The sequence below is a fragment of the Rhinoderma darwinii genome, chromosome 8 (assembly GCF_050947455.1).
Source record: "Rhinoderma darwinii isolate aRhiDar2 chromosome 8, aRhiDar2.hap1, whole genome shotgun sequence".
NCBI classification, from domain to species: Eukaryota; Metazoa; Chordata; class Amphibia; order Anura; family Rhinodermatidae; genus Rhinoderma; species Rhinoderma darwinii.
Genome location: NC_134694.1, coordinates 31869682 through 31882577, shown reverse-complemented (window position 1 = coordinate 31882577; position 12896 = coordinate 31869682). Strand labels below are relative to the sequence as shown.

General features: G+C 40.3%; 1 protein-coding gene across 2 annotated transcripts in view; it reads left to right on the top strand.

Moving 5' to 3' along the window:
• Positions 1-12896, top strand: part of LOC142659431 (gamma-aminobutyric acid receptor subunit beta-4-like) — a 310013-nt gene that overhangs the window by 195534 nt on the left and 101583 nt on the right. For both annotated transcript variants that reach the window (XM_075835563.1, XM_075835562.1), the window contains exon 3: positions 6503-6570. In XM_075835563.1, coding sequence (XP_075691678.1) covers positions 6503-6570 — 68 coding nt within the window. The remainder of the gene's footprint in view (positions 1-6502; positions 6571-12896) is intronic.

The window sequence follows — 12896 nt, the reverse complement described above, 5'->3', positions numbered from 1 at the left end:
AAGGAAACTTTTTCCAAGTATTCAATAGATAAAATAGCGATCCATGGAAGAAATATGCTGAAAAAATATTGTCCTGTATTGCCAAGATAATGAGTGAAAATAGATGGCCTACGCATTTCGAACGTCACTTGCGTTCTTAATCATGGCTTGTGACAGATAGATAGATAGATAGATAGATAGATAGATAGATAGATAGATAGATAGATAGATAGATAGATAGATAGATAGATAGATAGATAGATAGATAGATAGATAGATTCTGTTTTTGATGTACTGTACATATAATAGTGATTTGGCATCACAATTAGTTATTGAATTTAGGTTTACACTTAACCAAATCAGCTTCTCCTCATCACACTATGAGTAAAAATGTTTCGTTTTTGACAGATATTATTTATAGTTTGATTGGTAAAAAAATATTCATCACCATCAAGTACATAGAGCAGTAAAGGCAAGAAACAATGCCAATTAACCCTTGTTGACCCAAAGAAGGCTAAAAATTCTTGTAAGACAGGATGTCAATGGGACAATTCCAGACTGGACCAACATTCCACTAAGTATTTTTAAAAACTTATTGTGGTATTCCTACTGCAGAGACAGAGAGGACTGTGCATGACACAGGGATACATTCTTGTGTCATGCACTGGCCCTAAGGCCCTGCACTAGGCATGACACTATGAGTTTTGCCCAGGGAATCTTTTTAAGCATTTGTTCAAGAATATCTATAAAACCTTAATATGCATTGACAAATTAGAATGTAGTTCCATCTCTTTTGTACTCTGCAACTGATTTATAGTATCTTAAAGGCTACGTACACTTGAAATCATGTGTGTGTGTGTGTGTGTGTGTGTGTGTGTGTGTGTGTGTGTGTGTGCGTGCGTGCGTGCGTGCGTGCATGCGTGTGCAGGGCCGATTCTAGCATTTCTGCTCCCTGAGGTGAAAATTTAAACAGTGACCCCCTGATTTTGATTGACGTCCCCCTTGCTGTTCTACATCACTAGCAGCCTCCTCCAACTCTTGTGGATTCGCCATTGCCTTGTACTGGCATGCATGGTGCAGCCGGGCAGAGTACACCTCACTGCACGGTGTGTGCCCAAGTGGTACAAGGCAATGACGCATCCGAGAAAGTCGGAGGAGACTGGTAGTGATGTATAACATCCAGGGGAGGTCAATCAAGTATGTAAAGGTGGGTTTGGAGGCAGGACTATGTGACTTTTCAGGATAGCGGCACCGCCCCATGACCGTTTAATGAGTAATTTTAAAAGTTGATTTTATAGATTTTTCTTTATCTGAAAACAACATACAGGGGAATGTTTGGAAATATTATCAGGTCATATATTACCGCATGGTGGCGGTTTAAGGGGTTAAAACTACCTGACAAATTCCCATTAAATATACAATGAATTGAAAACAATTCCATCTGCCCTGCAATTTTGTTATTATGGGTCAGGCGAGTTTTCTGGCCAATCAAGTGCAGTGATACTGTGGTTATTACACCAGGTATTGGTACTTTTGACAGTGTGGGCAGGTGCCAAGTCCTGCTGGAAAATGAAATCAGCATCTCCATAAAGCTTGTCAGCAAAGGGAAGCATGAGGTGTTCTAAAATTTCCTGCTAGACGCTGCGTTGACTATGGATTTGATATAACACAGTGGACCAACACTGTTGCTTAGTGGTCCAAAGTCCTGTTTTCGGATGAAAGTAAATTTTGCATTTCATTTGGAAATCAAGGTCCCAGAGTCTGGAGGAAGAGTGGAGAGGCATCAATCCAGGTTGCTTGCAGTCCAGTGTGAAGTTTCCACAGTCTGTGATGGTTTGGGGAGCCATGTCATCTGCTGGTGTTGGTCCACTGTGTTATATCAAGTCCAGAGTCAACGCAGCCGTCTACCTGGAAATTTTAGAGCACTTCATGCTTCCTTCTGCTGACATATACTATGTCAGTTCTAGTTGTTCTTTTTCTCTTTTCTGCTCCATCCAGTCCAGGCCTCTATGACAACTTCTCCATGCCACGGCCCATTTCTGCAGTTTGCCACTCAGATTTCTTCAGCTTCTCACTACTCAAACATTTCTGCACCTATAAACGAAGATAAAAGTCTCATAGTGCCACACACTGTACCCCTAAATATAATACTTCCATACACTGCATCTCTAATTATAATAGCACCATACACTGTGTCCCTGATTATAATAGTACCATACACTGTGTCCCTAATTATAATAGCACCATACACTGTGTCGCTGATTATAATAGCACCATACACTGTGTCCCTGATTATAATAGCACCATACACTGTGTCCCTGATTATAATAGCACCATACACTATGTCCCTGATTATAATAGCACCATACACTGTGTCCCTGATTATAATGGCACCATACACTGTGTCCCTGATTATAATGGCACCATACACTGTGTCCCTGATTATAATAGCACCATACAATGTGTCCCTGACTACATAAGCAACATACACTGTGTCCCACAAACACACAGTGCTCCCCGTAGATAGTGCCACCCATAGAGCCCCCTGTAGATACTGCCCCCCATAGAGCCCCCTGTAGATAGTGCCCCACATATAGTCCCCCTGAAGATAGCTTCCCACATATAGTGCCCCCTGTATATAGTGCCCCACATATAGACCCCCCTGTAGATAGCTCCCCACATATAGTGCCCCCTGTATATAGTGCCCCCCATATAGCCCCTCTATGTATAGTGCCCCACATATAGCCCCCTTGTATATTTTGTCCCACATATAGCCCTTCCTGTAGATAGTGACCCACATATAGACTCCCCTGTAGATTGTGCCCCACATATAGCGCCCCCTGTATATAGTGTCCCACATATAGCCCCCCTGTATCTAGACACAGATCAGCAGCACTAAACATCCAGATTAGGTGGGTGCACGCCTCCTGGGTCACAGTCCAATGAACCTTCAAGATAAGGCAAAGAAGGAGAGTGAGGCAGCACAACCAGATAGATGAATAAAGTGATCCTGTTTATTTCCACAAGTAACATTTCAGCTCAGTGTGAGCCTTTCTCAAGCATTGACCCACATATAGACTCCCCTGTAGATTGTGCCCCACATATAGCCTCCCCTTTATATAGTGTCCACATATAGCCTTCCCTGTAGATAGTGCCCCACATATAGCCTCCCCTGTAGATTGTGCTGCACATATAGCCTCCCCTGTATATAGTGCCCCATATATAGCCTCCCCTGTAGATTGTGTCCCACATATAGCTCCCCCTGTATAAAGTGCCCCACATATGGCCCCCCCCCCTCCCTGTAGATAATGCCACTCACACTTTACGGTGGAAAAACAACTTTACAAACTCACCTTGACCCCGTTCCCACGTCGTCCTGTGTTAATGCAGGCCTGCTCTCATCTGAGCAGGTCTGCTGGGGCTGAACGGCGGCGCTGATTGGCAGGGCAGAATGACTTCCCCCGTCAATCAGTGCCTTTCAACAACAGAAGCGGCGTGATGATGTCATCGCGCCGCTAGCGTCCTTGAAAGGCGCTGATTGGCAGGGCAGAATGTCCTGCCCCGCCAATCATCGCCTTTCAACAACAGAAGCAAGTCATTCTAATCTTCCAATCAGCGTCAATGTAAGGCGATGACGCTGTTCCTGGCCGTTTAACTTGTTAAATGCCGCGGTCAATAGCGACCGCGGCATTTAAACCGTTAAAAGGAGGGAGCGGCTCCCTTCGACAGTCCAACGGCCCCCCACAGCGCGATTAGGGATGCGACAATGGTTGTCATGGCAGCCCGGGGCCTAATAAAAGCCCCCAGGTCTGCCTTCTGTATGCCTCTGCTAAGCCATGTCTCCGGCAGGGCTTTGCAGAAGCCTGTAAAAATGACAATATACTGCAATACATTTTTCAGCAGCGTAAAAAAAATACAAAAATATTAAAAGTTAAAAAAAAAAAACCTTTTCCCATTTTTCCCCAAGCACAAAGTAAAAAATAAAAAAAATTGGTATTGCCATGTCCGTAAAAATGGCACCAAAAAAATTTAAGCTCGACCCGTAAAAAATAAGCCCTAACACCGCTCAATTGACCAAAAAATAAAAAAGTTGTGGCTCTCAGAATGTGGTGAAATAGAACAATTTTTTTTTTGTCATATAGTTTTTTCTTTGTAGAAGTAGTAAAATATAAAAAAAAACTATAAAATTTGGTATCACCGTAATTGTATCGAGACGCAGAATAAAGTTAAGTTGTCGTCTTTACCGCACAGAGAAAGCCGTAAAAACATAACCCACAAAACAATGGAGGAATTTAGTTATTTTCCAATTCCATCCCACAAAGAATTTTTTTTCCGTTTCACAGCACATTATATGGTACTTTAACCCCTTAACGACCGGCCTATTTTAGACGTTAATGACCAACCCATTTTTTACGTTTTTCCATCGTCGCATTCCAAGAGCTATAACTTTTTTATTTTTGCGTCTACATAGCTGTATAAGGTCTTGTTTTTTGCGGGACAAGTTGTATTTTTTAATAGCACCATTTTGAGGTACATATTATTTATTTATTAACTTTTATTAACTTTTTTGGGGGGGGGGAATAGAAAAAAATCTGAAATTTCGCCACTCTTTTTTGCGTCCTAAATCTACGCCGTTTACCGTGTGCTATAAATAACACAATAACTTTATTCAGCGGGTTGTTACGATTGCAACGATACCAAATTTGTATAGTTTTTGTATGTTTTACTACTTTTACACAGTAAAAACGCTTTTTTTTCAAAATTATTTGGTTTTGTGTTTCCATATTTGAACTTTTTTTTTGCGGGACGACTTGTAGTTTTTATTGGTACCATTTTGGAGTAGATGCGACTTTTTGATCACTTTTTAATCACATTTTTTTAAAGTCAGGATTCACAGAAAACAGCAATTTTTCCAACTTTTTTTATTTCATTTTTTACGGCGTTCACCGTGCGGGTTAAGTAATGTAATAGCTTTATAGTCGGGGTCGTTACGGACGCGGCGATACCAAACATGTGTAACTTTTTTACTTTATTTTGTTTTTTTAATACTAAAGCAGTTTGTAAGGGGAAAAAGTGGGTTTTTCATTTTTTTTCACATTTTTTTTTTATTAACTTTATTAAACTTTTTTACTAGTCCCACTAGGGGACTTTAATATGCGATTCTGCTATCGCTATTATAATACACTGCAATACTTCTGTATTGCAGTATATTATGCCTTTATTAGGCTCCCGGCTGCCATGGGAGACACAGACACTCGGCGATCTTATCGTCGGGTGTCGGTGGGATGAGAGGGAGCTCCCTCCCTCTCTCCAAAACCATTCAGATGCGGTGCTCGCGATTGAGCACCGCATCTGAGGGGTTAAACTGGTGAGATCGATACTAATATCGATCTCACTCGGCAGAGCAGGGATGCCCCCAGCCCTCAGCTACGTCTGGCAGCTGAGAGCAGGGAGATTTGACAGCTCCCTGCTCTGTTTACTTATTCCGAGGCCGCGACGTAAAAAGTCTATGGCATCGGAATAAGGCCCGTTAGTGACTGACGTAAAAACACGATGGGCCGGTCACTAACGGGTTAAATGGTGGCAATAGAAAATACAGCTTCTTTCACAAAAAAATAAGCCCTCACAAAACGCTATTAATGGAAAAATAAAAACGTTATGGCTCTTGGAAGGCGGGGAGTGAAAAACTAAAACGTGAATACGAATAATGGCTGGGTCATTAAGTGGTTAATAAAAATGTATATTTCAAAGGTAAACATAGCCATTAACTAATAAATGTACATATGAAACGCACTCTCATAGCGCCTTTTCTATTAGATGTGATAAGACGTCTGATTTGTTATATGTTCATTAAGTTTCCTTTGTATTCTACATAAAAGGCAATACATTCTTGAAGTTCATAAACATCATTACAAATTAGTAATTAAAATATCCTTGAAGAGAGAGTGGTGATGCTGCATTACCAGGAGGAAGACATATCGAAAGACTTAGGCTTCATGCACACGACCGTACGCATGTGCACGGCCGTGATTTTCAGGTCGGCCGGTGGTGGAGTGTCACCCGCAAGTCACCCGCAAATCGCGGGCTGTACACATGGCCGCGGCCATTATTTGCTATGAGCCTGGACCGCAGAACACGGGCGTAATAAGACTTGCCCGTTCTTTCTGTGGTCCGGGCTCCTGGGCCATGCACGGACCGTGGATACCACGGTCGTGTGCATGGCCCCATAGAAATGAATGGGGCCGCAATTCTCCCATGGATTTTCGGGGGAATTGCGGCTGCAAAGGCACGTTCGTGTGCATGGGGCCTTATCTGAAAGCATTTAACTATTATTGGACATTTGCTGTCATGCATTAAACTATTTATTATAAATTATGCCATGACAATAACAAGTCTGATTTTTGCCTTATTACAGTAATGTATATAATGTATTATTTTATAGTAATATGAAAACGGCTGCCTGTACTGCATGCTTATCTTGCTAATCCCAAATATATATCTATTCTTTTTTTTTTATTCACAGGTCCACCGGTAACTGTGGGGATGAGTATACATATATCCAGCATTGACCAAATATCTGAGGTCAATATGGTGAGTATAATAAAGTTGTTCACCTATTTTTATTTAAATTTATATATCTATTCTTTACCAGAAAAAATGCCAAAAAGTAGTAGGTTATATGTCATCTAGTAGCATGACACACGTGACATATACTGCAAGACGGACATGGGACAAAATCAACCCATATTTATTCATACACTGAGAGGTGTGGAAGCATGTCTAATATTGGTCACCATAGGTTAGAGGTCTCATTGGCGTTACCCCCTTTATGTTCTCTCTTACTGGGTGCTACAAGGGATGCTTTAAAGAGGCTCTGTCACCAGATTTTGCAACCCCTATCTCCTATTGCAGCAGATCGGCGCTGCAATGGAGATAAGAGTAACGTTTTTTTTTTTTTTAAAACGAGCATTTTTGGCCAAGTTATGACCATTTTTATATTTATGTAAATGAGGCTTTCTAAAGTACAACTGGGCGTGTTTAAAGTAAAAGTACAACTGGGCGTGTTTAAAGTAAAAGTACAACTGGGCGTGTATTGTGTTCGTTACATCGGGGCGTTTTTACTTCTTTTACTAGCTGGGCGTTGTGTATAGAAGTATCATCCACTTCTCTACACAACGCCCAGCTTCTGGCAGTGCACAGACACAGCGTGTTCTCGAGAGATCACGCTGTGACGTCACTCACTTCCTGCCCCAGGTCCTGCATTGTGTCGGACGAGCGAGGACACATCGGCACCAGAGGCTACAGTTGATTCTGCAGCAGCATCGGCGTTTGCAGGTAAGTAGCTACATCGACTTACCTGCAAACGCCGATGCTGCTGCAGAATCAAATGTAGCCTCTGGTGCCGATGTGTCCTCGCTGGTCCGACACGATGCAGGACCTGGGGCAGGAAGTGAGTGACGTCACAGCGTGATCTCTCGAGAACACGCTGTGTCTGCACTGCCAGAAGCTGGGCGTTGTGTAGAGAAGTGGATGATACTTCTCGTCAGAACGCCCAGCTAGTAAAAGAAGTAAAAACGCCCCGATGTAACGAACACAATACACACCCAGTTGTACTTTTACTTTAAACATGCCCAGTTGTACTTTAGAAAGCCTCATTTACATAAATATAAAAATGGTCATAACTTGGCCAAAAATGCTCGTTTTAAAAAAAAAAAACACGTTACTCTTATCTCTATTGCAGCGCCGATCTGCTGCAATAGGAGATAGGGGTTGCAAAATCTGGTGACAGAGCCTCTTTAAATACTGTCTAATACTGAAAATAAATCAGTTAATAAAGTATAATAATTGCATCATGGCTCATTGGAAAGTCACTGTACGCAATGCTTGTAATCGAATATTAATATAGTAAATATATACAGAGACAGTTTATAGGGAGTGCACAAGGGTCATGTTCTAGATTGGGGACCTAGGGGGCCTTCATCAATTTCTCTTTCTTTCTCTCTTTTTCTCTTTCCCTCTCTGTCTTTCCCTTTCACTTTCACTCTTCCCCTTCTGTTTCTTTGTTTCTCTCTTTCTATGTCTTTCTCTCTCTCTTTCTTTATCTTTCACGCTTTCTTTTTCTCTCTTCTTATATATATTTTCGAAAGTTTGTTTGTTTGAAGCCCGATTTTTCATTGGTTTAAAATGGATCATCTCATCGAGGCCACCATACTAACATGATGTGCCAAAGGGGAAGTTGTCTTTATTCCTCGTATTCCCCTCGCTCCAAATGATGTTCCTTTCGAGTTGAAGCGGCAACAGTTCCCAGTACGCCTAGCCTTCGCAATGACAATTAACAAGGCTCAAGGTCAATCCCTGAAAGTGGCAGGAATACACCTTCAAAGTCTCTGTTTTTTCCATGGGCAACTATATGTTGCTTGCTCCAGAGTCGGCACTGGAAAGAATCTCTACATCTTGGCGCCGGATCAAAAAACATTGTTTACAAGAAAGCGTTGGAATAGAAACATGCAGTCCTAAATCAACACTATATAAATCTGTAATGAATATATTGCTTCATTTCATTTATTTTATGCTTCCAATAACATTATTTACACTCTCTAGCAATTAAATTCATATCGAGAGGTAGCAATTAAATTCATACTGAGAGGTATTTAAATAGTGAGCTTTTACTCTATCTATACCGTAAGTCAACCTCGCGAGCAACGCCGGGTATAAAAGCTAGTTCTCTGTTTCTTTCTCTCTTTCTCTCTCTCTCTCTTTCCCTTTCTTTCTCTCTTTTTATCTCTCTCTTTCCCTCATTTTTCTCACTGTCCTTTTCTCTCTCTTTTCCTTTCTCTTTCTCTCTCTCTTTCTCTCTCTTTCCCTTTCCTTCTTTCTCTAAGTTATGAACTCAGATGTGATAGATTACAGGTGATCCTGCGTGTCAGAGACATGCAGAACCCGCTGTCACTGAACCCATTAGACCTGCGGAACTGACAGGGAGCGGGATTTAGCGAAAGATATAGCTGTTCTGTATAGAGAATGCAGAGCAGCTGTATCTCAAAAAGTAGAAATAAATTTAAATAAAAACTACTTAGAAAGTTGCACTAATCACACTGATTGACTTGATCATAAAAAAATTGCCTTTCAAAGGTTTACATAGAGTTTAACCACTTCAGGACATAGCCTATTTTGGCTTTGTGGACACAGTACATTTTTTAAAATCTGACATGTTACTTTGTGGTAATAACTTTGGACTGCTTTTACCTATCCGAGCGATCTGAAATTGTTTTCTCGTGACATATTGTACTTCATGTTAGTGGAAAAGTTTGGTAGATAAATTCAGTATTTATTTGTTTAAAAAAAGCACCAAAATGTAGAGAAAATTTGCAAAAATTTGCAATTTTCTAAATGTAAATGTATCTGCTCGTAAGACAGATAGTAATACCACACAATATAGTAACTAATTAACATTTCCCACATGTCTACTTTATGTTGGCATCGGTTTTTGAACATCCTTTTATTTTTCTAGGACATTATAAGGCTTAGAATTTTAGCAGCAACTTTATACACATTTTCAAGAAAATTTCCAAAACCTATTTTTTTGGGGGCGAGTTCAGTTCGAAAGTGGCTTTGATTGCCTTATATATTAGAAACTCCCCATAAGTCAACCAATTTTAAAAACTGCACCCCTCAAAGTTTTCAAAATTGAATTTAAAAGTTTCTTGTTCCTTTAGGTGTTTTACAGGAATTAAAGCAATGTGGAGGTGAAATTGATAAATGTCATTTTTTATTTTTTTTAGAAAATCGGTTTTATTGCCCACATTCTGTAGTTTTTAGAAACATCTTGCATGTGGCCCTAGTGTGCTAATGGACTGAAACATTGGCCTAAGAATGAAAGCAGCACCTAGTGGATTTTAGGGCCTCCTTTTTATTTGAATATACTGTATTTTAGGCACCATGTCAGGTTTGAAGAGGTCTTGTGGGGTCAAAACGGTGGAAACACCCCCCAAAAAGAGACCATTTGACAAACTACACCCCTCAAGGAATTTATAGAGGGGATAGTAAGCATTTTGACCCCACAGTTTTTTTGCTGAATTTAGTGTAATTAGACCGTGAAAAATGAAAATCTAAATTTTTTTCCAATAAAACGTAGAAATTAGGTGCAAATAAATATTATTTCACAGATATGTGGCCAGTGTCGCACTGATAAATGGTGCCCAATCTTATACCCCTTTTGGAACACACTCTGCACATTTTGTGTCACCATATTCTGAGAGCCAGAACTTTTTTTTTGTGACGGAGCGGTGTCAATCTGCTGGACAATCTGTAATTTTATTGGTACCATTTTGGGGTACATTCAAGTTTTTGATTACTTTTTATTTTGCTTTTTTGAGAGGCATGGTGACCAAAAATCTATTTTTTATTCTTTTTTTTTACGGTGTTCACCGTGCACTATAAATGACATATTTAATTTATTCTGTGGGTCAATGCGATTATGGTGATACCATATGTGTATAGGTGTTTTTTTTAATGTTTTACGGTGTTTGCATGATAAAATCACTTTTTAAAAAAAAATCATTTCATTTTTGGGTTGCCATATTCTAAAAGCCATAACTGTTGAGGCTTGTTTTTTGTGGAACAAACTGTAGTTTTTATTGGTACCATTTTTGGGTACATGCGACATTTTGATCCCTATCTGTTAAATTCTTTGAGAGGTGAATTAACTAAAAAATAGCGATTCTGGTATTGTTTTTTATTAAAAAAATGACGGTGTTCGCACCGTAACATTATATTTTTAGAGTTTAGACCGTTATGGATGCGGCGATACCAGTTATGCATAGTTTATTTTATTTTTTTCTAATAATAAAGGACTTGATAAGGGAAAAAGTGTGATTTTGAATTTTATTATTTGAAACGTTAACATTTTTATCTTTGTACAACATTTTTTTTGTAACTTTTTTTTTTTAGTCACACTAGGGACTTGATGGACTGTTTGATCGTTGGTATAATACCCTTCAGTAATTATACCTGTCAGTTTCACACTGACAGGCAGCGTATTAGGTCCTTCCTCTGGCAGGACCTAATTGCCTTCCGTAGATGGCAGACCCAGAGGCATTTGTTAGACCTCCGGTTGCCATAGCAACCATCGGCACCCCGGCGATCGCGTTGTGGGGGTGCTGATGGTGTTGTAACCCATTAGCTATTGCCTGCCGCATTTAAGGGGTTAATCGGCGGGGACCACCGCTATGAGCCAGTCCCGTTGTCTTCCCTCAGTACTGGCTGCTAGTAGCACAAGGACCACATGTAAATTAACGTGCAGCAGGCACAAGGACCAGCGCTGCAGCCCGTTAATTTATGTGGGGCCGTCGGGAAGGGGATAAACTACAAAACCCTAGTGGTGGCTGCAGGTATTCAAAATGTTTGCTATTTCTGTGGCCATGCAGGGGATTTAGCACTCTGTAACGCTGATCAATCAGAACGCTGAGATTGATCAGCACAGAATGTTGAACCTAAACTGGCATGATGTTAAAAGGTGGACATTTACATGAATGCTACCAAAAGGCTCAACCATTTGACCGCAGGCTAGACTTAAAGTGGATCTGTCATCATCCTATGCTGCCCTGCATAAGGACAGCATAATATGGGGACAGGTCTGTTGTATTATTAGCCCAAACATCACAAATATATTGTGCCGGTTGCTAATACCTTCTAGCAAAGTGTATAGCGGAATCATAGCTATGAGCCTGCTGTATTCATGAAGAGAGCACTTCCCTGCGTCTCTCTGCCCCCTGCCATCCCCCTCACCAATGACTGACAGCTACTGTAAATATGCATGGCAGCCGTCAGTCACTGGTGAAGGCGTTGGAGGCGGATGGACTGTTCCCCTCATGAATACCGCAGTATCATAACTATGAATCTGTTTTATTCTTTGGTGCTTTTAGCCAAACAGTTCAATATTGTTTTTTTGTGCTGTTTAGTTTAATATTAGAGTGAACCTGCCCCCATACTATACTGCCCTAAATAGGACAGCAAACTATGGTGATAGATCTGCTTTAACCCCTACCCGACCATGTAATGTAAATATATGGCAGCTAGCATTGTTCCAGTCTGCAGTAAAAAAAAACGTATAGGTTAAATGTATTAATGTTTTTAACATGGCAATCTTTAGACGATGGATGGCTGACAAATGGCATCCTAGAGAGCTTTTATTTTTATATGTTTATTTAACAGTCTCGCTCCACACATTTTAGAATATGTCAGGTTTAGCGATATGTTACGGGAGGACACATCTGTTTATATGGGAGAATTAAAAAATATATAGAAATAGAAATGAATGGTATCATTGGTAAAAGAAAAAAATATAAATAAATAAAAATGACGTAAGAAAAAAAAGTCGCCCCCCCCCTCCAAAAATAAATAAATACACACATACATCCTGTGTGTGACACGAACGTATTTTGCATGGGTGTAAGGTGCTCAGACATTAATATGTTCCTCTCACACAATATATACGTTACCCCAAACATACAATATTTAACCTTGGCCACCTATTTTTGCCTGTTCTTCCCCATCCCTACCTGTTTTTGCGACTTCACTAAAAAATGTCTGTACTTGGATGATTCTAATACATGTACAGTGGCTGCATCTAAAGTTAAAGTGGACCTGTCACCTCTCCTGACTTGTCTGTTTGAGTAAATACTTGTATTCCCCATGAAATAACAATTATGGCACAGGTTTTCTTAAAACTTTGCATTGTCATTCTTCTGTTATTCCTCCTAGAAATGTATGAATAAATTGACAACTGGGTGTTACCATTCACCTTGTCAATAGGGTTGTGTCCTTTCACAGTCTCTGGATCCAAATGGTCAAGGGCAAAAAAGGGGGGGCTGCCGAATTTCCACCTCACACAAAATATCTACAACGTATGTTTTAAT